This window comes from Gasterosteus aculeatus, chromosome Y (genome assembly GCF_964276395.1).
Source record: "Gasterosteus aculeatus chromosome Y, fGasAcu3.hap1.1, whole genome shotgun sequence".
Classification (NCBI taxonomy): Eukaryota; Metazoa; Chordata; class Actinopteri; order Perciformes; family Gasterosteidae; genus Gasterosteus; species Gasterosteus aculeatus.
The window spans coordinates 13,605,464-13,631,334 of NC_135709.1; the positions used below are offsets into that span (position 1 = coordinate 13,605,464).

Sequence of the window (25,871 nt, forward strand, 5' to 3'; positions counted from 1 at the left end):
TACTTTTACTCAAGTAGATACTTCATCTTCTACAAGTATTTTTAAACCCCAGTATCTATACTTCTACTTGAGTAATGAATGTGAATACTTTTGACACCTCTGTTCCTATGATTCAATCACAAGCCAACGCATTTCTTTTTTCGACAGATGGACCTCAGACATCTACACTGGTGTAACAGATATGTTTAGGGCATGGAAGAAGTCGACTCAGATACTAATATTTTCAACATTTATTTGCGCCTGCAGAAGACAATAAAACACAAGACATTGCCTTCTGGTCTCTGCAACTCAGCTCCCTACACACAGGGTCTATAAAGAGGCACGTATACGTCAGGACGACCGGATGTAGCGAATACAAACGGGGGAAATAAAAACATTACCAAACGTATACCTTTAACGTCTAAAATAATGACGCACCACAGCTGAAAACTGTTGTTATGTTACCCGCAGTAATGGTTGCTGATGTGAACAGTTATATTTAAGAACATAGCAAAATAGCGCGACATAATTTTTCCCTCAACTTACCTTCAACAGAGCAACAACGACGGAAGCCTAGGAGGCGCAGAAGAGATGAATCGCAATTTCTGCAAATTTAACTCAAATAACTAAAATAAAATTACACACACACACACACACACACACACACACACACACACACTCAACAAGATTGTTGAATACTAACCAAAAATAAGATACAATACATTGAAAATGACAGTGTATTTATTTCTCCGTTGCATTGAGACAGACTGAGCCAGGCCACCAAACTGCGCAGGTGCGTAAATAGTTTTTTGATGGAAGAAGGTCGCGAACTCTGACCCTCCTACCAACTGTAAGACAATTAAAATATTAATATATTGAGGACTACACATTATTTGACTCAACAGGTTCTTGCCAGGTAAGATCTATTTACTAACGTGGACGTATGAGAGGTTCAAGAACGAGACACGAATCGCCGGTAACACAGGAAGAGAGGGAGTGTTCAGTAACGTTAGGTCTACTGCAGGGAAGCCTCCGTTACCAGTTAGCAAACAGCTAGCATAGCTCGTTAGCGCTGTCGTCCGGAGCTCAGCGTTTACAATTTGAAATCAGGCAAGTATGCGATCCTATTAGTGCCCGTGTGCGACTGCATCACGGGCAATGTAACGTTACATACAATCGACGTATGTTGACTTGTAGCTATTCGACAACACTAATATTATTGAATGACATGCTAGTTAGCCAACCATCTTAGCCGCGTCGGCTAACCGTGTTGCCGTTAGCTGAAGTTAGCTGGATTGCTAGCTATGCTAAATAGGCTCATCCAACTCAACAGCTACATATAATTAACTGCGATTGTGAGAACGGCACGTCGTTATATTATTCAGTATTTGTTTGGTTGAATTCTCGATATAGCTAGAAGTCCACTGCAGGAATAAAAGCAAAATTAGCCCATTGGCGGACAGTCAGCGTGGTTACATGGATTCGAATAACTGGCTTAGTCGGACTGAAATCGAATGATCCGTTTCATGTAAACACCTTTGTCCGACTATGTGCGGTCCGACTACGATCCGACTAACACCCCTGGATAATTCGATCCGATCCAGTTGATAGTTAGACCATTGCGGCATGTAACGGTGAATCGGATAAGGAACTGGACTTTGCGTCTTCTCTCCGTTAACTAATCAGCCAATAGCGCCATTCGCATTCGCTGTACTCCTATTAACATCATGCTAAAACCGTAGAGGGGTGTAGCTTCACCTTGCTCTCCGTTCGCCATCTTTCTTGTAATGTTGATGTTGTTGTTGTTGTTGTTGGTTGTTGTTGGTAGTGGTGAAGCGGTCAAGCGGAAATGGCTGTAACTAGTTGTAATGAAAACAGCGCCACCTATTGTATTGGATATGACATGCTTTCGGCCAATGATTCGATTTATTCATTGCCATGTATATTGGCATAATAGCACTTGCCCCGAAAGATAGCATAGTCCGACTAAGCAAAGATTCGAATTATACCATCATGTAAACACACTGTATAAGGACGCACGGACGGCCTCTGATTCATGGAGGGAGAGCTCCGCAAACGTTTGTTTGCCAGTCGAGAGGAACAAAGTTGTGGAGGAAAATACGGGACAAATGTGTCCTTGATGAAAAGCATCAGTGGCGATGCACGGGACAGTAAAGTCTATGAAAAATACATAAACAAACCAACGACTTCCACACACAAAGATGAGTCTCTAGGTCGTCTTCAACAAAACACGTTACTCCATCTGTTGTTCCGGCGGTGAATTGCTCTGCAACACACGCAAGACTTTTAGAACCATGAAAGAGTGCGTCAACACAGCAGTGCGTAACGACGTTAGCTAGTTGGGTGTCATCTATGGCGGCAAATCACTGTCAAAATTTGAGAGCGCAAATCAGGTTGATGCGCACGTAAATTAAACATCCGCAAGCAAAAGTCCGTCTCGCGCGAGATAATCGCTCGCGACACGTGAAGTTCCTCGCTCGCGAGGTTAGTCTCTGCTCGCGCTCGAAGGTGTTTTCTACGCGCTCGCTGTTGTTCTTTTTGACAGTAAGGGGGCGGAGCCAGTCACCATGGTATCTACATCTGATTGGTTACAAAGCCCTTCTTTGGATTGGCTGGAGTGATGCATCCACACAACTACAGAAGCCCATTTCCGCACTAATGTAAGGGGATAGAAAGCCGGAATTATGAGATAAAACGTTGTCAAAAAACAAACGCCCCGCTTCGGTAATCGTAGTGGACCGTAGATGACAACCAGCTACAACCATAATTTACCATAGGGTTGGTGGTTCCCGGCTGCCCCATGTCCCAATGTTGAAGTGTCCCTGAGCAAGACACCTAACCCCTAATTGCTCCCCAGGCAAAAATGTAAAATGCCATGGGTTAAAATGTAATGTAAGTCGCTTTGGATAAAAGCGTCAGCTAAATGACCTGTAATGTAATGTAAAAATACATTCAAATTAACAATAAAGTTTCACGGTAAACAACCATAGCTCAACTAACTAGTCCAATGGATACACACCCATGGACATATGACATGATTTTGGGGATGCTAGGATCCATAACGGAGTTATTTATTCATATTTGCCATAAATATGGAATATTATCAATAATAATTTCTCAAAAGCGAGATTTCAACAGATTTTCAACAAAATAACAAGTGTAGTACAACAAGTACAATGCCATGGACCTATGACATAATTTTGGGGATGCTACCATTCATAATAGTGAAGTTATTGAATATTTCTGTAATGTGTTTTTCCGCATTGCACTTTGCAGACGGTCCCTGCGCACTTGTCTCACGGGCAGCACACTCATTAAGATCAATGTGATTTGTACAGCACCTGCACTGGTCCGTATTGGTAAAAATATGGATAATTATGGTTGTCAACATCACTACGGTTACAGATAGGTGTCGTCTGTTTTTCAACAACGTTTTGCTGACGAGCTATTGAACCGTGAAGTCTGAATCTGTGAATATCTTGCTAACTTTACAGAACTGTGTGTTGTTTCTATCTTGAATATGGGGCTCGACCCTACATACTAACCTGTTTCTGTAAATAACTATTAATAGTACAGGAATTGTGTACAAGTCTGGCAACTGAGAAGTATTAGACACAGGAGTGGATGGCAGTAAGATCATTAGAGAAAACTCTTGCTTTATTACAAGACATAGTAAAACACATCTTCTTTTTACAGGTGTGGGGCGCTGATGTGAAGACCAGTACAAGAAGGTGCACATGATATCAGAATGGATGGACAGACTCAGAGGATTCAACTTGTGTCAGCTGACAGCAACATGGCATTAGGACACAGAATCCAGGTAATGTGATATCCTGTTCAACACTATAACATGCTCTTCTTTTTTAAATTATGTGTTAATATAGTCAATTTGCACATCTTGACATAATAATTTCTCCCACTGTTTTTGTATTTTATTGTATTCCTCTGTCATAGCGTAGCCAAACTTCTCCTGCACTCTTCTGCATACAGTCAGCACTCATGTTTTACTCCTTTATTTTAATTTCTACTAGATTGTAACTGACCCGCAGACTGGCCAAAACATCCAGATTGTCACCGCACTTGAAACATCTTCCCCAGGAAAGCAGCAGTACATCCTAGCAAATACTGACTATTCCCCAGGTGGGAAGGTAATCTTAGCAAAGCAAGAAGGCTCCCCCAACAAGGTCATCCTTTCCAGTCCAGACGGCTGTGGGATTAACCAGCTGTTGTTTACGTCGCATGACCTGGCTGGGCAGCAGATTCAGGTATTACCGGAGGATATTGGTGGCCTCTTTCAGTCGGTTGGGATAAACAAATAATTGAGGGTCTTATGACTGAAACACAAACTTGTTTAGTGTCTTAACCTATTCCAGTTTTTGTTGTATCAAATTATTCTGTTGTCTCGGGTTGTTTGTCAGTTTGTGACTGACGGTTCAGACCAGGCCATTGTGAAGCCGGTTGTGGAGTACTGCGTTGTCTGTGGGGACAAGGCCTCAGGTATCAATTAAGTTGAATTTACTTTTGACGTCATTCTTTTTATGCAACAGATATGAGATGAGCAAGCATTCTCTAATCGGATCCTGTTTTCTCTCTCAGGGCGTCATTACGGAGCTGTCAGCTGTGAGGGTTGTAAGGGCTTCTTCAAACGCAGTATTAGAAAGAACCTAGTGTACACGTGCCGAAGCTCCAGAGAGTGTGCCATCAACAAGCTCCACCGAAACCGCTGCCAGTACTGTCGACTGCAGCGCTGCATATCTCTTGGCATGAAACAGGATTGTAAGAGAGTGTGATGTATTTATTAACAGTCAATGTACCATCTAGGACTCGCTAACATTGGGTCTTATGGCTTGTTTTTACTCATCTAGCTGTGCAGTGTGAGAGGAAGCCTGTTGAAGTGACCACAAGGGATAAATCTGTCAACTGTGCGGCCTCCACTGAGAAAATCTACATCCGCAAAAACCTGTGTAGTCCTCTGGCTGCCACAACCACTTTCATGACTGACAAAGAAACTGCCAGGTACACCCACTTGCATCAATTCACTAGTTTATTTGATGCACCTATACAGTCTTAATACAACACAATAAATAGCCATGGTGTAAAAGGATATTTGTTTAATATATATCTTAGAATATAATAGGTCTACAGAGTTCTATTGGGTTGCAACATATTTAGGGTCCTCGCAACGACTAGTCGTAGAGGAACCTATTGTATTTCGAAGAATTATTATTAGGGTCCTCGAAACAACTAGTCGTAGAGGAACCTATTGTATTTCGAAGAATCATTATTATTATTATATAATATATAATTATTTTTATTATATTATTACTTCAATGCGCACGTGGGCGACGATGGAGATAACTGGAGAGGCGTGATTGGAATGAATGGCCTCCCTGATCTGAACCCGAGCGGGTGTTTGTTACTGGACTTCTGTGCAAGTCACGGATTGTCCATAACAAACACCATGTTCGAACATAAGGATGTTCATAAGTGTACGTGGTACCAGAGCACCCTAGGCCAAAGATCAATGATCGATTTTGTAATCGTATCGTCTGATCTGAGGCTGCATGTTCTGGACACTCGGGTTAAGAGAGGGGCAGAGCTGTCAACTGATCACCATCTGGTTGTGAGCTGGGCCAGAGGATGGGGGAAGACTCGGGACAGACCCGGTAAACCCAAGCATGTAGTGAGGGTGAAATGGGAACGTCTGGAGGAGGCCCCGGTCCAAAAGATTTTCAACTCACACCTCCGGCGGAGCTTCTCTCACATTCCTGTGGAGGTAGTGGACATTGAACCAGTGGCTCACAAACAGTGGTGTATGTTCAAAACCTCCATTGCTGAAGCCACGGCAGTGAGTTGTGGCCTCAAGGTCTTAGGTGCATCAAGGGGCGGTAACCCTCGAACCCTGTGGTGGACACCGGTGGTCAGGGAAGCCGCCAGACTGAAGAAGGAGGCCTTCTGGGTTATGATATCCGGTGGGACTCCGGAGGCAGTTGCAGTGTACCGACAGGCTCGAAGGGCAGCAGCCTCTGCCATGATGGAGGCAAAGCAGCGAGTATGGGAGGAGTTCGGGGTAACTATGGAGAATGACTTTCGGTCGGCACCAAAGTGCTTCTGGAAGACCATCTGGCACCTCAGGAGGGGGAAACGGGAAACCATCCAAGCTGTGTACAGTAAGGATGGGACCCTGTTGACCGCGACTGAGGAGGTTATTGGGCGGTGGAAGGAACACTTTGAGGAACTCCTGAATCCAACTACTACGCCCTCTTTGGTAGAGGCGGAGCTGGAAGCGGAGGAGGGATCATCATCAATTGGCCTGGTGGAGGTCACTGAGGTAGTCAAACAACTCCGCAGTGGCAAAGCCCCGGGGATTGATGAGATCCGTCCAGAGATGCTAAAAGCAATGGGTGTTGGGGGGGTTGTCTTGGATGACACGCCTCATTGCGTGGAAGTCTGGGACAGTGCCAAAAGAGTGGCAGACCGGGGTGGTGGTACCCCTCTTCAAAACGGGGGACCAGAGAATGTGTGCCAATTAAAGGGGTATCACACTACTCAGCCTCCCGGGTAAAGTCTACTCTAAGGTGCTGGAACGGAGGGTTCGGCCGATAGTCGAACCAAGGATTGAAGAGGAACAATGCGGTTTTCGTCCTGGTCGTGGAACAACGGACCAGCTCTTCACTCTTTCCAGGATCATATGGGGGCTTGGGAGTATGCTCATCCAGTCTACATGTAATTTGTGGACTTGGAGAAGGCGTATGGCCGGGTCCCCCGAGAGAAACTGTGGGAGGTGCTGCGGGAGTACGGGGTGAGGGGGTCCTTGCTTGGGGCCATCCAATCCTTGTACGCCCAAAGCGAGAGCTGTGTTCGGGTGCTCGGAAGTAAGTCAAAGGCGTTTCCGGCAGCGGTTGGCCTTCGCCAGGGCTGCGCCTTGTCACCAATGTTGTTTGTGGTTTTCATGGACAGGATATCGAGGCATAGTCGGGGGGAGCAGGGTCTACAGTTCGGGGGGCTGCGGATCTCATCGCTGCTTTTTGCAGATGATGTGGTCCTGGTCCTGGCATCTTCCGTCTGTGACCTCCAACTCTCACTGGAGCGTTTCGCAGTCGAGTGTGAAGCGGTCGGGATGAGGATAAGCACCTCTAAATCTGAGACCATGGTTCTCAGCAGGAAACCGATGGATTGCCTACTCCAGGTAGGGAATGTGTCCTTACCCCAAATGAAGGAGTTCAAGTACCCCGGGGTCTTGTTCACGAGTGAGGGGAAGATGGAGTGTGAGTTTGGCCAGAGAATTGGAGCAGCGGGGGCGGTATTGCACTCGCTTTACCGCACCGTTGCGACGAAAAGAGAGCTGAGCCGGAAGGCAAAGCTCTCAATCTACCGGTCAATCTTCGTTCCTACCCTCACCTATGGTCATGAAGGATCGGTCATGACCGAAAGAACTAGGTCACGGGTACAAGCGGCCGAAATGGGTTTCCTCAGGAGAGTGGCTGGCGTCTCCCTTAGGGATAGGGTGAGAAGTTCAGCCATTCGCGAGGAGCTCGGAGTAGAGCCGCTGCTCCTTTGCGTCGAAAGGAGCCAGTTGAGGTGGTTTGGGCATCTGGTGAGGATGCCCCCTGGGCGCATCCCTAGGGAGGTGTTCCAGGCACGGCCAGCTGGGAAGAGGCCCCGGGGAAGACCCAGGACTAGGTGGAGAGATTATATCTCTGCACTGGCCTGGGAACGCCTTGGGATCCCCCAGTCAGAGCTGGTAGATGTGGCCCGGGAAAGGGAAGTTTGGGGTCTCCTGCTGGAGCGACCCGACCCCGGATAAGCGGTTGAAAATGGATGGATGGATGGATTATTATTATTATTATTAGGGTCCTCGCAACGACTAGTCGTAGAGGAATCTATTTTATTTCAAGGAATTATTATTCTTATTCTTTTCTCTAAGGAATTTTCCCTTTTTGAGGCCTTTATCATATTCAAAAAGTTATTAAATTTGGCACGCTTATCAGAACTGGTGAAAAATTTGATATTTTGGGGGTTTCGCATTTGCCAGTTTCCGCCCCCGATGTCCGATTGACTTGAAATTTGGCACACATGTGCTCTTGGACATGCTCTCTACTAGGGATGGACCGATCCAGATTTTTTCACTTCCGATCCGATCCCGATACCTAAATTTGGATATCGGCCGATACAGATAATATTCCGATACCAGAGCTGTGTTTGAAAAACAGAAAATCCTGTTAACAGAAAAAATTCTGAAAACAAATTTGAAACTAAGGGTTTCAGATTGATTGTCATGTCAATATTTATTTAATTTCATGAATGTCAAATGTCAAAGACTTATTTTTAATAAGTCTTAAAATTTGTGACACAAAAAAATGCAAACACATACACACACTTGACACACAGTCTCACTCACTCGTTCACAAAAATAACAGCACAAATCAAGTAAATTGACTCTTGTATCATGAACAACATGTCAAATATCTGAAAAAAAGTGCAATAAAATAACTGTAAACATCTTACACACTTGACACACAGTCTCACTCACTCACTCATTCACACACGCAATCACACTTACTCTCTCTCACACACACACACACACACACACACAATAAGTTTTAAAACATTGTGCATCAGAACAGCACTTAAGATGACCTGGAATAAACTAAACACCAGAGTCTAACTATTCTTTAAAAGAAAACAAAAATTGAATGTCTCAAAGTTGACTGTGAGGAAGTGATGTTGTGTTCAACAAATCTTACATCGGCAGGTTCTTCTTGAGGAATATGAGCATTTCTGCTCTCTCTGCAGTTAGACGATTCCTTTTTTCATCCACGGTATTGGCTGCCGTGCTAAACAGTCTAGCCACAGCGCTAGCCTGCTAGTCTGCTAGCTGGCTGCAAACTGTGGAATGGATTCCTGAACGGAGGCGCGGCTCAATGAGACAGTTATGAGACACGCTCAGGTAATCCATTCCACAGTTTGCAGCCAGCTAGCAGACTAGCAGGCGGGGATCACTTTTGGAGTCATTTCACCAGACGACGTTAAAGCGCAGACATGGCTCATTGATATCGGAAATCTCCAAAGGTTGTATCAGAAAATCCGATACCCGAATTTCTCTGGTATCGGGTCCCGATACTGGATCGGATCGGCCCCATCCCTACTCTCTACTCCTGCCCTATAAATATCGTGTTGATATCTTCTTCTTTTGAAAAGATATGGGCTTATGAACTTCGTAAGGGGTGTGGCTTAATCTTGCAAAAGTCATAACTTCCAAATGATTTGGCCTGCCCTCACCAAACATGTAACACATGTGAACATTGAATCCCTGAACACACCCTGATTTTTTGAGAATATTTGAAGAATAGGAGGCGCTGCTATTAATCGTTGCCTTTTTGGCCTGTTTTTGTGATTTCCTCGAGTTGTAAAAGACCGAACTCGCTCTAAGAATTGCATTTTGCCGGAAGAAATTCCAAACTATGTGTGTAGGGAGCATTTTTGAAAAACCACCATTCGGCATGAAAATTGAAATAGTTTTAACTCAACCATAATGTATCTAATCTGCTCCATATTTCTCATATAGCATGAACTTCTCACCCTGTAGACATCCATATGATAATTTTTAACCTTAGTCATAGCGTCACCTGGGAAAAAACGGAAGTTGAATTTTTTTTTATTTAACACCCTGCTCCTCACAGGAAATGTCCCTCAAAGGTTAATCTGATCCCTCTCAAAATTTCCTAGCAGAGAGGTAAGACCTTAATAATGCTTCAGTGTGAAAATGATAAGAATCCGATAATCGGTGGCGAGAAGGTGCATCGGCAAAGCTAATCCTTCGCCAAGAACAACTAAACCGTTGTAACTACTGGACATCATTGGATTCTTTCTAATTTACACATGTTTGATGAGACTCTGGGCCTGAAGAGATGTAAAGTTAAATCAAGTCATAGCGCCACCTACTGGTATCAGGAAGTCAACGAAAAAAAAAGGTGTTTTAGAGAGGCTTTTATTTTGAAATAGTACATCATAATGTGCTGGTTATTGCTGAGTAACATCTTGGGGGGTGTATTCTATGCCTGAAGTGGAAATACTATGTAACTAATAATAGTTTCCTTTTAATTCTTACCTGAAAATGACAAAAAGTAGTCTTCTGATAGAGATTTTCAAATAAATTTTCAATAAATTTTCTCATGTATGTGTACTCTATGCCTGAAGTGGAAATACTGCCTGAAGTGGAAATACTGTGTAACTATTGATTTTTTCCTTTTAAATATAATCTGAAAATGATCAGATGTAGTCTTGCGATTGATATTTTGGCTCATGTATGACATTTTGAGAGGCTTTCATTTTGGAATAGTACATCAGAATGCCGTGCGGACGCTTTGTCCGACGGCCGCAGGGGTCCTTGGCTGCGTATCTAGTCGTCCGGCCGGTGCCCCGACGCACGGAGTTGCGAGGACCCGTCCAACGCCGCTCGCAGCTTTAATGAAACTTGTTTCTTCTATTTTTTCCTCACTTCGTACAAACTAGAAACACCTCAACATAATGAAAAAATTATCTTGTATGAACGATTCTTCATAGTCATAGTCTTTTTCTGACCAGTAGAAAAGGTAAAATGATGAAAGTTGTGTTTTGTGTGCAATCTAATTAAATTATATTTCATGCATGTAAGTGATGAAATGAGTTTGAGTATTGCCTTAATCACATTGCATGGCCCTATATTACATAATACAATGTGAAATACCTGCATTCAGGTCTACAAGTTTGCTTGAGTCAAGCATTTTGCTCAACATTCAACAACCCTTCTCCGAGATGGAAAATACTATCTTGATTCCACCATCTCCTGACAAGGTAACACTAATGCACCCAATTGACATTTTACTGAAATTCAACCTCGCCATTCTTGTATATCAGCACCCCTTAGCATATTTAAAATGCAAAATACTGTTATTATACTAATAATGTATTATATTTATTGAAGAAAAAAAGAACTAACTTATTAACAACCCCTGTTCAGCAGGTTGACCCATCTCAGAGTGACCTCGGCACGTTGGCAAATGTAGTGACGTCACTTGCCCACCTCACCAAAGCCAGGGAGGCAAGTGACATCGGCACCGACCTGATGGGAGATGAAACGCTTAGCAACGGTGACAGCTCGATGACAGACCTGCAAGGAGATGGGCAAAGTGCAAGTGATATTACTCGGTGAGGGAGATGTTCTAGAAAACCAAGGCTTTGACACTAACCAGTAGTTTATTATGAATACGTTATTACATAAGCTAAAAATTGACATTGTCAAAAGAAAGAAACACAGCGGCGCTTTTTATATTTTCAGATCGTCACAAACCTGTAATAGAATTTCCTGCAGGGCCATGTGCTTTCTGACTCCACACTTGAGGACCTAATTAGATTCAACCTAATCAAAGAATAGCTAATCAAAAAATAACCGTATGTCAATAGTGCCCTTCGGTGCTGCTCTGAGTTGTATTATATTTTCTGTGTCTGCACAAGCTCCTATTAAATTAGGTGAATTGCACAAAATGTGGATCTTTTAATGTTAACTTTTTGTGCTAATATTTGGTGTACAATTAGAGCTTTCGACAACCTGGCCAAAGTCCTGCACCCTGGTGGTGGCCCAGCGGGAGATTCCTTGGAGGCCATGATGCAGCTGATGTCGGGGGTCCAGTCGGGTCCAATAGTGGAGTTGGAGGGACCTATACTCTCTGGCAGCCATTTCCCCTTTAAGGTAAGAGCAGAGCTACTGTGGATTAAATCAAACAGACCAAAACCCAGCTCATGTTTAACTGAGTGCCACATTTTAAATATTTATCTTCTAAACCCTGCAGTCATGTGATCTTTATGTACTGTTTAATTTATTCATACAGCTTATGATGCCTTTGCCTGTGCCAGAGTACCTCAATGTCAACTACATTTGTGAGTCAGCTTCCCGGCTACTTTTTCTCTCTATGCACTGGGCACGCTCCATTCCTGCTTTTCAGATCCTGGGGTAAGCTTTTCTCATAAGACTTTTCATTTTTGCATTATTTCTAAATTTTTATTTAGAATTTTTGCAATGTTCTAAATAATGTCATTGAACTTTATCATATGTTGTTCATAATATGAATAGGTTTTCATAAAATGGCCACACAGTTTCCTGCAGCTAAATGTGATCATTATTATTATTTATTTTTTTTCCCACAGTGGTCAAGACAATGACATTAACTTAATGAAAGCCTGCTGGAATGAATTGTTTGCCCTGGGTCTGGCACAGTGCTCCAACATCATGAATGTTGGTACCATCCTAAGTGCCATTATCAACCATCTGCAGACCAGCTTACAGGAAGGTTGGAGTGCTCCGCTGTTAAATAAAATTTCAGAAAAACCAATCAATGTTTTTAATTTGATGATGCCAGAAACCGTTAATGCCATGCAGACCGAGGGACACAATTCATCTTGAATTTGCAGAAAACTAAACTAATGCTCTACCCCGCACCTTTTTCTTCTTCTCCTACAGATAAGCTGTCCCCAGATCGAGTAAAACTAGTAATGGAGCACATCTGGAGAATGCAGGAGTTCTGTAACAACATGATCAAGCTGTCCCCAGACCCTTATGAATATGCATACCTGAAAGCCATTGTTCTCTTCAGTTCTGGTGCGTGAAATTAAACTTGCAGTTCTTGTCCTGTTGAGGCTGAATTATTAGAGGAAGATTCTGAGCTAAAGTGTAAATGGGACCAAATATTATGGACTCCTATCTGACTGTGTGCATGTGTTTTGTTTTTGAACAAGATCACCCAGGCATTGATAACACACCACAGATCGAGCGCTTTCAGGAGAAGGCCTACATTGAGCTGCACGACTACGTAACCTCGTCCTACCCAGAGGACTCCTATCGGTCAGTAGGCTTCAGCGCTGTGCTACACAACGCCTGCTCGTTGACAGAAAGGGAACTGTGTTCTCACATAGCATAGCTCTATATTTAGCAGGACATGTTTAAAATCATGTTACGGATGTACTTGCTGAAGTACACATGTCCTAATTTTCCGTGCCTTTCCCCCTCTTTCAGGTTATCCAAGTTGTTGCTGCGTCTTCCCGCCCTCCGTCTGATAAGTGCAGCTGTTACCGAGGAGCTGTTCTTCGCTGGGCTAATCGGCAATGTGCAGATCGACAGCATCATCCCGTACATTCTCAAAATGGAGTCCACTGACTATAACAGCCAGGTCGTGTCTGGAGTCTGACACGTCGTTCCATTTGTAATAGCAACTTTGGACTGTTGAAACTCGCCAGCCAGCCAATCAGAGTGCTCCCCAGAGCCAAAAGTAAGTGGTCACAACATACTGTAGTGGGGACTCGGCCTCCAATGAGGATTCTGTTTTCACTCGTACCTCGCTTTTTTTTTTGACTCCTCAGTAAGCAGTCAGTAGGGCACAACCCAAAAAGAGGACAAACATAAATCAACTTCATGGGAAAAGTGAGTCTGCCAGTATCTCCCCATTCAGGAATGAACCCTTGAAACCTGCATAGTAGAATGTGCTTTTTATTGTACATAGTATTTTATGCTTCATCTTCTTCCATCTTTAACTGTATGTAGATTTGTATATAGAGTGAACCAAGAATTCTGAAATGGGAAGCACTTGTTAATTTCATATTATGAACAAATTAATGTGAATGGAAAGTGTTGTCATTTGAAAATAAAAAACAAATACTTTTCAACCTTGTTTCTTTATTATTGACAGAATTGAGCTGTTGGCTTGACTGACTAAGTCTAGAATATAGAGTTCTGAATCCTGTTAATTGTTCTGTATCCACTGCTTATGTAATGTTTGCAAATGCACGTGTATCTTATCTATCTCTACTGGTTTTGTGTAAATATTTTAAAAAGAGCAACTGAGGACTACGCCCAAAATATGAACTCATCCTCAATCATGTTGGGATCATTGTGGAGCTCAACAGTCTGTATTATAATTCAAGTTTGGATCAAGAGAGATGTACACTATGTCGGGGGAGAATTTGTTGTGCATATTGTGAGTGTCTCAAGAACTCGTATGTGACCTTTCTTGGGAAACTCGTGACCTGACAAAGTCCCCGATGGCATCGTACCGTAGGCACCGTATCCTGTTCTTATCTCCTTCCGTCCATTTCTGTCTGTCAAATATGATTGACTCGTGTACCCATTAAGAGATGTTCCCAAACGACATCTGGTTGCCATTTCTCAAACCTTCAGAGATGGATAAAAGCTCTTGTTCTCCCCTAGAAACTTTGTCAGATCTTCCTGCTCCTTTTGGGGAAAGGAACATTCTGTCCCTTTTCCTGATGTTTCCTGATTCCTGATTTCTGATTTTCAGCTGAATTGTATGTTGTCATTTGACTTCTGTCTGTACTTACGGCTTGTGTTGATGATTTCTGTATTCTTCATCATTTTTCTATATTCTAGTTAGTAATAAATACTTAATCACAAAGCGAGCTCAAAATACTTTTGATTACTCACAAGGGCTAAATCCACAAATTTCCACCACACACCTAGGGGTGTTAGGGTAATTGCTGCAACAATCATTTAATTTCAAAAACTGGCTTTGGTGCCTGACCAACACAGACATCAATTAGACCTTGTCCGCTCACTTCATTGACATTCACTTCACTCGACTAGATCACGACTGTCCTGCTCCTAAATGGTGGAACGAGCTGTCTGAAGACACCAGGACCACCGCCGCAAACTAAAGACACACCTCTTCAGACTCTACCTTGACTAAAAGATTAACAAATAGTAGCACTTCAATTGTACTTATAATGCCACTCATCTATAGCAAATTGTAAATTGGCTTATTTAAGGAAATTGCAATTTCTATAAGGACGCGCGGATGGCCTCTGATTCATGGAGGGAGATAGCCGCAAATGTCGGTTTGCCAGACGAGAGGTGCACAAAGTTGTGGAGGAAAATACGGGACAAATACTGTCACGCACCAACCGCCAAGACAAATTCCTTGTATGTTTGACATATTTTGGCAATAAATGTTTCCTGATTCCTAATGTGGCTGCAATGAAAAGCAACAGTGGCGATCCACGGGGCAATGAAGTCTATGATAAACTAGAAAATTCTGCAGTAATTTTAAGAGTGTGGCGTATACTGCCCGCAGGTGCCTGTGCATGAAACGGCCAAGCAGGCAAAAGAAGGCTAGCCACAAAGGCTAGCTAGCAAACTAAGCAAATTAAATTTTCTGCTGAATGTTGGAATGCAAAAAGCTGAAACCTGAAATGAACTTCAGAAAATTGCTGAAATTACAGAAAGTTGAAGGGAATTTCAATACATTTGCTGAAATTACAGATATTAGAAAAGCTGAAATTAGTTTTAAATTGCTGAAAATACTGAAATGGGAGAAGCGGAAAGGAATTTTCATAGATTTGCTGAAAATACAGAAACGAAACAACTATAGAATAAAGAATAGGGGGGAAAGAGGGAGGGAGGAAGGGATAGAGAGGGGGAGAAAGAAAGCAGAGGAGGAAGAAAGAGGGGAGGAATAGAGAAGAGGAGAACGAAAAAGAGGAGGAGGAAGGTAGAGAGAGGGTGAGAAAGAAAGCGGAGGAGGAAGAAAGAGGGGAAGAATGGAAAGAGGAGAACAAATGATAAGGAAGGAAGAAAGAGGACAGGTATGAAAAGAGGACGATAAAGAGGGTAAGGAAGGGAGAGGGGGGAAAGAGGGAGGGAGCAAGGGAGAGAGATGGGGAGAAAGAAGGAGTAGGAGGAAGAAAGAGGGGAGGAATAGAAAAGAGGAGGAGAACGAAAGAGAGGAGGAGGAAGGGAGAAAGAAAGATAGGGGAAGGGAGGGGGACAAATGGAAAGAGAGGGTGAGGAAGGGTGGAATGGTGAGAAAAGGAGGTGGAAGAATTGAAGGAGAAGAGAAGAAAGAAAGATGAGGAAGAAAGGGGAGGAGGAAGGGGGAGAAAGAAAGAGGCTGAGGAAGGGAGGGGGAAGAGAGGGAGGAATGGAAAGAGAGGGGGAGGAAGGGAGAGGGGGGAAAGAGATGGAGGGAGGAAGGGAGAGAGAGGGGGAGAAAGAAAGAGGGGAGGAATAGAAAAAGAGGAGGAGGAAGGGAGAAAGGAGGAGGAAGGGTGGAATAGTGAGGAAGGGAGAAGGGGAAGAATGGAAAGAGTGGAGGAGAAAGAAAGAGAAGGAGGAGGAAGGGAGAGAGAGGGGGAGAATGAGAGGGGGAAAGCATATCTGCGTTCTGTGACTCCACTAATCAACTATTATGGATCAGCTGTGTGACACAAACTGACCAACTGACAGACTGCAGCGTGTGTGCTGGTATCCACGGTAACGGAGCACCTGCTCAAAGGACAGAGACAGGACAGCGAGTTACACAGAATCCACACCTCAAACAAGTGTCCTCTAGCGCAAAACTACAACAGCTATCTAAAAAATAAGATGTTTGTAAGAGACCCAAGACTCTACCGAATGCAAATATGTCATTTTCATGTCTGTCTGGTAATAAATACGGCTCCTGTGGCCGTTTACGAAACGTGTACCTCTGGATTTTTTGAGAAATATGTCGCCAGATTTGTATTGGAGCCTATGGGGCTTTTAGCAGAGGTTGTGTGACTGTTGGTCTCCGTAGGCCAAAACTAAAGAACTCTGGGATTCCATAGCCACATTAATCCAATCACAAGCAGTTTTTTTCCCATAAAATAGTTGAGACTTGTGTCAACATTTGAAAGTTGAAATGGTGTCTGTAGCTGAAAGATTGGCGAAGCTGAAAAATCTCAAAGTTGAAGAAGTTTAAGAGGATTTGAAAAACGATCTCCATTGGAAAACCATGTTAAAATATTAATGATTATTGATTTATATAAATTTAAGCTTAAGAGCTAGAAAGCTGAAAAGTCATAGCACCCCTCCCATGAAAGAGCTGAATATTTAAATATTTGAACGGTTTTAATAGCGTGTGAAAGAGTTGAAAGGTGGCGCGGAAGAAATAGAATAAGTTGATTAAAGATTTGATGAACAATACTTGGAATGCTTAATGCATTCCAACAACTACTGGGGAGGAGTGTGTCGAGGAGGCCCATATGCAGGTGGAGGAGGAAGAGGCGGCCGCAGATGGGGAAGAGTTTGTTTCCATTGTGGTATGGAGGGGCACCAGGTTAAGGAGTGTCCTGGTAAAAGAAGACAGGGGAGGGGTAGAGGTGTGCCACCCCAGGAAGCATGGGCTCCCAACTCACATGCTGCACCACCACCTAGACTCTAGGTGGGGTACTGTCCTCTAGGTCCTAGAGGACAGTACCCCACCCTGGAGGACTGGGGCTATGAGGCAGATGCCTCTCAGTGACACACCCCCGAGAGAGACCCGGACAGCAGGGGCAGGGCAGAACCCATGCTGTCCCTCACGGTACTACAACAACAACTGCCGTTTCTCCTTCCTGGGGCCACATACTCCACCATGCATGCATTGCAATGACAATGGACAAACGAATGGTCAGTGGGCCACTGCAACAACAACAATATGCAGACATTTACTGGGGCCTCTTGAAGCCTGAGGTTCATCAAGGGGCCTCATCAAATCAGGTGTATTGGAGCCCTCACAGTCCGCCTGGAACACACCCATTCTTCCTGTAGAAAAGACAGGGACTGGTAAATATCGCATGGCACATGACCTCAGAAAAATAATTACGGGATGTGTTCTCATTCACATATGGGAACAGACAGTTATGTTATACTTGGCTACCACAAGGGCTTGCGCTTTCGCCAGGTATCTGTAACCAAGTGTTGAAACAAGCGTTAACGGGGTGCCCCCTGCCAGAAGGCACGACATTAATCCAATATGTGGACGACATCCTTCTCGCATCCACTTCAGCGGAATCCTGTTTGGAAGCAACAGACACCGTTCTACCACCTTAGCGTCAGTAAGTCTAAGTTGCAGGTCGCCAGAAGACAGGTTTCATTTTTAGGCAGAGTGCTTTCGGGAAGCGGCTCAGGGCTCTAGGCCGCTCACAGGTCCAGTATTTCTCATAGAGAAATGCTTTCGTTTTTGGGCCTCACGGGGTTCAGTAGACAATTCATTCTGCACTATTCAAATCTCACTCAAGTTCTGCGAGCAAAGGTAAACGAGAAAGGAATGCGAAATCTCACTGCTAATCTCGAATGGGACCAAGGGGCGGAGGAGGCGTTTATCAAGCTAAAAACAGAACTGGCACAGGCCGCGGATCTTGCAGTACCGGATTACAGCGCGCCGTTTTATCTGGATGTTTCTGAAACAACAGGGGTTGTAAATGGGGTTTTGTTTCAGAAAAAGGGGGATGGTAAAAGGAAGGTGCTTCTGTATATCAGTGCCATGTTGGATAACATGGAAAAACATGAATGCCAATTAAACATGAACAAGAAATGAAAGATTTGGCAGCAGCCTTGGCTCTACCTAGCACCGTGGCTATTATTAAGTGCAAAGGACACGAGAACACCAACAGTATGGTGGCCAAGGGAAACCAGGCAGCAGACCAAGCTGCAAAACAGGCTGCAGGTTACCAAATTGGGCTCCAAATGGTAAGTGCAGAAGATGAGGGGCAGTTGGGGCCACAACTTAATGAGGAACAAATTAAGGAAGCCCAAAAGGGGGCCTCTCCTCAGGAGAAAACGGTGTGGAAGCCAAGAGGGGCTACAGAGGTTGGTGGCCTTTGGAGGTCCCCTGACGGTCGCCCAGTACTGCCGCCTGGAATCAGAAAGAAGTGTCTACAGGAGGCACATGGGATGGCTCACGTGGGGCACAAACAAAAATTGGCTAAAATCTGTGCACAGACAAATTTAACCTGGGTTCAAGCGCTCCCACTCGCGTTAATGGCCATTAGAAGCTTAGTAAATCAGGGTACAGGTTTACCTCGTACGAACTGAAGGGAGACAGTTCCCTGGACCCAGTGCTGGCCTGAAGCTCATTCCCAACCCGGAAGCACCGCTAGGTGAGTATGCAAGTCATCATAACAAACTACGAGCTCTCGTTTCAGATTTTGCGGACCAGGTGCGAGACAAAACAGCAGCCTGGGTCCTCCTGGGGGTCATTAAGGGAAATGGTCAGAGCCACGGTGGACAGGACCATACCAGGTGGAGAAGAGAACCTCACATGCAGTGAGGCTGAGAGGGAAAGGTGATACTTGGTACCACTGGAGCCAGTGATCTGTGTCTACTGTCTACAACAGGAGGTAAAAGAAGACCAAGAATAAGTGTATAACTATCCTCTCCTCTGTTCTATCTTTCTCAATTCTCCGCATTAGTTTAGCAAAAAAAAAAAAACATGATGCCATTATTGGCTTGAAAAGGAGGCAAAAACTCAGGTGAGGAGGCTAATCCAGCAGACATCCTCCAGTAGTTGGGGTGATCTCTGAAGCGATCAAAAGGGGGAATTGTGAGATGTATGTAATGGTAAAATATGTTGTGTTGTGTGTAACATTTGTCTTGTACTAAACCCGTGTCTCAAGTGTCTGTATTTGACCCTGATGTGCAAAAGCAGAAAGATTTAGGGTTTCCATATGCAGCTGTGTCCGAAGAAGGGAGTTAACTGGCTTTCACAGGCGCTCGAACAAAGGAGCAGTGTGTGTGCTACCCTCATCTTCACCTGGGTTCTTATCTCAACCTGATTTGCAGCTTTTTGTAACTGGCACTGAGCATGGCCTTCACATGTGTATAAAAACTCAGCCTGCTCGGAGACGCCATTATACCGAATGCTGAAATACGTGCTTGTGTGTTTGACCTCCTGCTCATAAGCAATAGTTAGAGCCAGATATCTGCGGAGAATTGCTCATGTAATCTTTTTCTCTTCTAAATAAATGTTAACTTTTTTACTTCAATTAATCAATGTGTTGCGATCCTTCTCGACAAGACGCATGCGCCAGCCTCAAGTTACGGTGGCCCTAAAGTGCAAAACACAACGGCAAATAGGAAAACACAACGAAATTAACTTCTTACGGAAAGGGTAGGGCCTTATAGCAGATAGCAGAGGATGAACACTTCTGATTGGACAGACTGTCTGTCTTTTCACCCTCTTAATCCGAAGTCTTTCGCCGCGACGGAAAGTGTGGACGGATTACCGTGACTCCTTAACTATTTGCACAATCGGATTCTGAAAGCTGAGAAATGCCGCTTCCTAGATATTATGGCAATCAAGAAATCAGTGGCGGGAGACTGTTAAAAGGCTTCGGATTAAGAGGGTTAAAAGACAGACAGTCCGTCTGTCCAATCAGAAGGGTCCGTCCTCTGCTATAAGGCCTGCCCTTCAGTTCAGCACTTCAGGGCCACCGTACAGTTCTGATTGGACAGACCACTGCATGAAAAGTGGGATTTTCGGCAGTATGCGGCACTGTAAATTGTCGTGGAATTTCAGGTTTGCGGCAATTTGCGGGCAACGCCGAAAACTGCCGTAAATTGTCAGAAATTGATGTGGGCCTCCCTTGGCAGTTGTCCCCCCATGACCCCTCTCCTCCTAATTCTAGGGGAGGCTTTGACATGTAAATGAAAATGCTGTGAGCTATACAAATGCAAATCAGGGTCGCAGAGGGAGTTTTAGCCCAGGTGACATTTTTTTAAAAGGTAAGAAAATCTGGTACAAATAGATCAGGCTCAGTAGCCTAATTATAGACTAATTCAAATATGCTAGATTACTGTGTACGCCATTAGCAATGGCAAATGTTATGTAAAAAAAGATACACAAAATAACTTCTTTAAAAAATTAGTTTTAATCAAGTTAAAATGAGCATTCCATGCAAACAACATTTGAATCAGCATGAGGGGTCTGCAGAGATCAGTCTCCTAGAGCTCAACTACAGTGCATAGTGGCAGGACTACAGTGACCTTCTCTTTGGTCTTACTTAAATGCACAGAGGATGTATTAACCACACATCTTCTAGCAATGCGCTCAACTGGCAGAAATGATGCTGGGTATGACGTGTCTGTTCCCTGCAAGCCTCAAACTTCTATTGGCTTTCCATAAAAATGTCAGAGAAAGAGGGTCAGAGTTTATTTGCTGACTTGTTTCAGGTGCATTGATAGATGTGTTGTGTCCGTACGCATCGCATCGCACAGTACTGATTCTTGTTGTTTTAACAGCTGCTGGAATCGAGACAAAGTGTGCTGGCTAATGACGAGGTGGAACTCCGCCACCGTAGAGCTCACGTCGGACGGAGAGGATGGCGTTGTTGGCGGGCTCTCGGGGTGGATTGTACGGTCCCGGTTAGAGGCGACTCAGAAATACAGATCCACGCACACCAGCCGCCTGCACAACAGACCTGCCTCGGAAAACACGCCGCCAGTGAGAGTCTACAACCCCGAGGAGGCAAACGGACAGTTTACTGAGCTGTAGTTTTTAAACCGCCGTTACCCAAGTGTGGGCAGATCCTCACTTTGTGTGTAGTTGTTGTTTGTATGTTGTTAATAAAGCTCTTTCTTTGCATAAACATGTGGCAAATGTTCATTTTCTCTATAAATTCATTGATGTCCTGGTTGGTATCCTAATAATAGTGTAGTAGCCTACATAGGATAACCATGAAATGAATATACAGCATTATATGAATATATAAATATATATAAATAAAATGAGGCGGGTGACCAATAGCGACAGATCTGCCAACCAATCACGAGTGATTGAAAGTTGTGGTTTCATCCAATCATGAACAAGGAAACTCAAGCCTGGTCTGCCCACGTGTGGTTTTGCTGCCAATCACGAGTGATTTTATTTGTTAGTAAGTTGTGGTTTCATCCAATAAGGAGTAAGGATATTCAAGCCCGCTCGGCTCGGCCACCCGCGGTTTTCGCTGCATTCATATGCTAATTCGGGCCATTCGCACCTCCGCCAGCTCTCCACATACGTCATGGTTCGTTTCCGACAATTTGTGGCATAGACAAACGCGACGTGCGCGGGTTGCAAATTGTCGGAAATTGTCGAAAATTAGGGAGATTTCCGAGCGTTTACGGGGACGAAAATCTCACTTTTCATGCAGTGGACAGTCCGTCTGTCTTTTAACAGAAAATGATACAGGGCTGTCAAGTGTCACGCACTCCCGCCACACATGCAATTTCTCCGCCGCGGTACCGCCCCACGTAGCGTCCGCGGCGTCCACCGGCCGTAGCGTCCGCAGTACCCCCCCACCGCCATTTTATTTATGATAATCAAAAGTTCTTTTCATGGGCTTAGTTGGGGGTTCGCTGTCTTGTCTTGATTTAAGAGTTAGGTAAGGGGGGAAGCAGGATGTGCCGAGCAGGCAGACACGATTCTGACAAGATGGGGAGTCAGTTTCTGTCCTCGCTGAGGAATGCAAGGTCTGCGGGTCAACTAGCAGATTTACCAGCCAAAGGGGGGTTTAGAGACACACCAACACTATTCAACATACACACTCTGTTCGCTCATGTTTACGTTAAGTCAGGAGTGGAAGGTCCTCCTCTACGCCAGTTTAGGGCCAATAGAAATCTTTCCTTCTCTGTCGTTCAAGGGTTATAGAACATGATGTTCTGGCTGATGTTAGTTAGTTGTTCTTCCGGCCTGTGTGCTGCCTGAACTGCTCCTGCCTTTGCAAACGCAGCGCTGATACTTGACCTGTGATCTGACAAATAAATTTCCCTGAACGAGAGTCGTTCGGCTGAATTTTTGATAACCCCGACCAGGCTCCGATTTGGGGACATCCCGACGTGATTGGCTGACCTGGACAAAGAAAGACGGGGACGTCCGTTTTCCGGACCGAGCTGAAAGGACCGGCGGCGTGGTTCAGCATTGACAACAAGGGCCCACCACAGAATCGAGTGAGCAGACAACCTTTTGTTCTAAATGTATAAAATGTCTGTGATTGGATAGTTCTAAAAAGATTTGTTGTCAACTGCAGAATTTGTCTCTGTCCATTGACTGAATAAGGTCGTTATAAGACCACTAAATTTAAAACTAAATTTGAAAATTTTCTGTTGATCACATGTAAAGAAAAATATATATACTCTTAGTCTGTAGAAATCCAAGTTACAATCCGTGTGGTACGTAGATACCTCTGGTAACTGCAGTCCCACGTTTGCATGTAGTGGACTGGCAGTTTAGAATAGTGTAGGTCAGGGGTGTCAAACTCATTTTCACCGAGGTCCACATCAGCATAATGGCTGTCCTCAAAGGGCCAGATGTAACTTATAAATGTAACTAAATGTAATCGAATGTAATGTAAAATAAATGTAACTACTCCTTAATGTTAAATAACTCATTATTTATTCAAACTCATTCAAGTGACAATTACAGTTGCATAGAAAACATATGTTTCCTTGTTGCTCTAACATAAATCCTTTTAAATTTTGTCAGCTTATGAAAACCCACATAACCATCCAACTGATGGTTTGATGACAACAATTTGTCTGCATACATACATAAGACCTGCAAACATTAAATAATTACAACAGCAGCTACACATAAATAATATGTAATCAACTAAAAATACCAAAATAAAGGTTAACTCAGTTCACAACTATAAATAAATAAATACTATAAATATACTATGGTCAAGTTTTTCGGTTAGTCTTTGATGAGGAGATGCAGCCTGTCCTTGAACACACCAAGTGGATTCTCTCTCTACTATCGATTGATCATGTTCTGAAAATGATAAACACAAAACAAAATGCAAGCACAATCATTAAATTGCACACAGTTTAACTGTTCTTCTTCTTGGTTGAATTACATTTTATTATATTTTAATTTAATAGTTTTTTTAAAAATGCTTACCTGTGTGTTTTCTGACCAGATGTCTGACACCGTTTTCCCGTTGCCTGTGTGTCAATGTCTGGTTTTAGGTCTTGTACTGAGGCAATGCGTAGAACAGCATGGAGGTTGTCATCGGTGAGGCGTGATCTGTGCTTGTTTTTGTTCAGATTCATTATGGAAAAAAACTGTTCGAACAGATAGGTGCTCCCAAACATGGACAGAACACGGGCAGCATGAAGTCGAAGCTGTGGCATCAAACCAGGGGGCAGCAGACGGTAAAAGTCCCGGATTGCAGCATCCTGGAACTTTGCTCTCAGGTCACTGTCGCTTTGAAGCTCAATCATCTATAGCAAATTGTAAATTGGCTTATTTGAGGAAATACACGTTGGAGTTTGTATCCCTATGATTGAATGCACTTATTGTCGCCATGGATAAAAGCGTCAGCTAAATGAGATGCAATGTAATGTAATGTAGAAGACTTGGGTGCGAATCCCTCACGTGCCAATCTGCTTTTCATTTTTTTTTTTTTTTATCCAAGTCTAGCTGACATTACGGTGGCGACGGCGGCGGAGCTAGGCCACATTCTTAAATTTTCTGCGGAATTTTCTAGTTGAGTGTGGCCAGCTAAGCTGAGCCAAACTCCATGTAATCTTACATACTTTATTATTAAAATTAATAGAACTACATTTCACTCCATATAGAATTGAATTTCATTTGATATATATTCTTAAAATGTAATTAAAACCTGCACTGTAAAAATATCCTAATTTTATGAGAAATAACTTTAAATTATTACAGTATTTTTTCTGTTTTTTTTTAAATTATGTTCAAAACTCTGTAAAAATAAAGATATTATCTGTAAAGAGTCCAACTTTAAATTTAAGTATTATGCTCATAATTACAAATTACATTTTTATCTTCATTTTTTAGGGTAGAAATACTGTTATTATTCTAGAGTATTCTACTGTTTTTTAAAATTACATTCAAATCATGTAAAAAAAAAAACGGTCAAATGACTGGCAGCTACGGCTGCCAAACAAAAACCGTAAAATGAAGGTAAAATAACTTAAATCACATAAAATGCGAAAACCATACATTTACAGGAATTTTCCTTAACAATTTTACAGAGAAACACATTTATTTTATAGATTTTTCCTGTATTATTACGATCAAACACCTTAAATATAAGCTTTTGTACAAGATAAATGTACAAAGATTTTCAATGTTTCAATTAAACTGGAACTAAATTGGAAACTTAATTCCAACCCCTTAAAAAGTAGACACCACTATAAACTTTAAATGTAATTTAATGTATTCAGGTGTGCATTCACAATACACATTATTCACTTCTCTCCAGGGACCCCCCAGGAACAATTGAACAACTAAAAATGGCATTTCTCCATGTGTCTATCTTGGCTGCTACAGTTTATGCCCACATGGGCACCTCCAGACTTTGTAAAGGAGGCTGAGTCTGCTGTAGTGGCTGCCCACCTTGGGCGTTCTGAGGCTGGCTTAAGAGGGTGTCTTTAGGCATTGTAATGGACCCCAGTGCTGCTGCAGTGAATGCTGTCATGGGCATGCGTAATCCGGCTAAAGACTGCATATATACGGGGGAAGGGAGGGCAGTAGTGGTAACACTTTATCTGAGAAACAGCGTTGTTGGCCGGCTTTAATTCCGTCCAGAGCTCCGGTAGCGGCAAATGTGCATCTGAAAATCAATGGTGTTTTTCTCAAAAAATTAAGGGAACACTTTGAAAACACATCAGATCTCAATGTGAAAATGTAATTTGTAATATCTAAACTGATGTGGACAGTTCAATGTCTTAGGCCCGAAAGGACGCCATATCTTTTGATGGAAATAAAAGTTTCATCAGAGGGCTTAATTTTATAGACATCCCAAAAATCCAAGTGAATAAAATTATGTGGCAGGGTAGTCCATTTTGACAAATTTCAATTTTCTCTCTATCTTGTGTGCCCCCCACGTCCTTGTATGCAATCTTGACAACATTGCGGCATGCTCCTAATGAGACAACGGATGGTGTCTTGTGGGATGTCCTCCCCGATCTGTCTAAGATCATTGTCATTGTCATTGAGTTCCTGTAAAGTCTGAGGAGCAACTTGGCGGTGTCTGATTGAAACATAATAGGGGTCTATTAGGACTCTGACCATGGCTTCAAAGATTTTATCCCG

General features: G+C 43.3%; 1 protein-coding gene across 16 annotated transcripts; it reads left to right on the forward strand.

Annotated features, from left to right (window-relative positions):
- The first annotated feature begins 620 nt into the window (after nucleotides 1–620).
- On the forward strand, nucleotides 621–13,698 carry LOC120812693 (nuclear receptor subfamily 2 group C member 1-A-like). Of its 16 annotated transcripts, none has more exons than XR_013455106.1 (15): nucleotides 739–772; nucleotides 3,697–3,820; nucleotides 4,032–4,265; nucleotides 4,419–4,497; nucleotides 4,597–4,776; nucleotides 4,866–5,016; nucleotides 10,740–10,836; nucleotides 11,003–11,190; nucleotides 11,578–11,731; nucleotides 11,871–11,992; nucleotides 12,187–12,329; nucleotides 12,500–12,637; nucleotides 12,775–12,880; nucleotides 13,052–13,304; nucleotides 13,396–13,698. XR_013455106.1 is itself a non-coding variant. In XM_078097799.1 (14 exons), the coding sequence occupies exons 2-14, from the start codon at nucleotides 3,749–3,751 to the stop codon at nucleotides 13,221–13,223; spliced, it is 1,833 nt and encodes a 610-aa protein (XP_077953925.1). In that variant the 5' UTR covers nucleotides 621–772; nucleotides 3,697–3,748; the 3' UTR covers nucleotides 13,224–13,698. The 16 variants fall into 16 exon arrangements, 9 of the variants coding, with proteins under 9 accessions (XP_077953925.1, XP_077953922.1, XP_040024797.2 ...); XR_005710706.2 differs by having other exon boundaries at nucleotides 758–895; XR_013455108.1 differs by having other exon boundaries at nucleotides 758–895; nucleotides 11,006–11,190.
- Nucleotides 13,699–25,871: the final 12,173 nt, after the last annotated feature.

Excerpts from the sequence above, each read along its gene's own strand:
- LOC120812693 (XM_078097796.1), top strand. The coding sequence starts at position 3,749 with ATGGATGGACAGACTCAGAGGATTCAACTTGTGTCAGCTGACAGCAAC. Across the intron at positions 12,330-12,499 it reads GCAGACCAGCTTACAGGAAG|ATAAGCTGTCCCCAGATCGA; the intron begins GTTGGAGTGCTC and ends CTTCTCCTACAG. Across the intron at positions 12,638-12,774 it reads CATTGTTCTCTTCAGTTCTG|ATCACCCAGGCATTGATAAC; the intron begins GTGCGTGAAATT and ends TTTTTGAACAAG.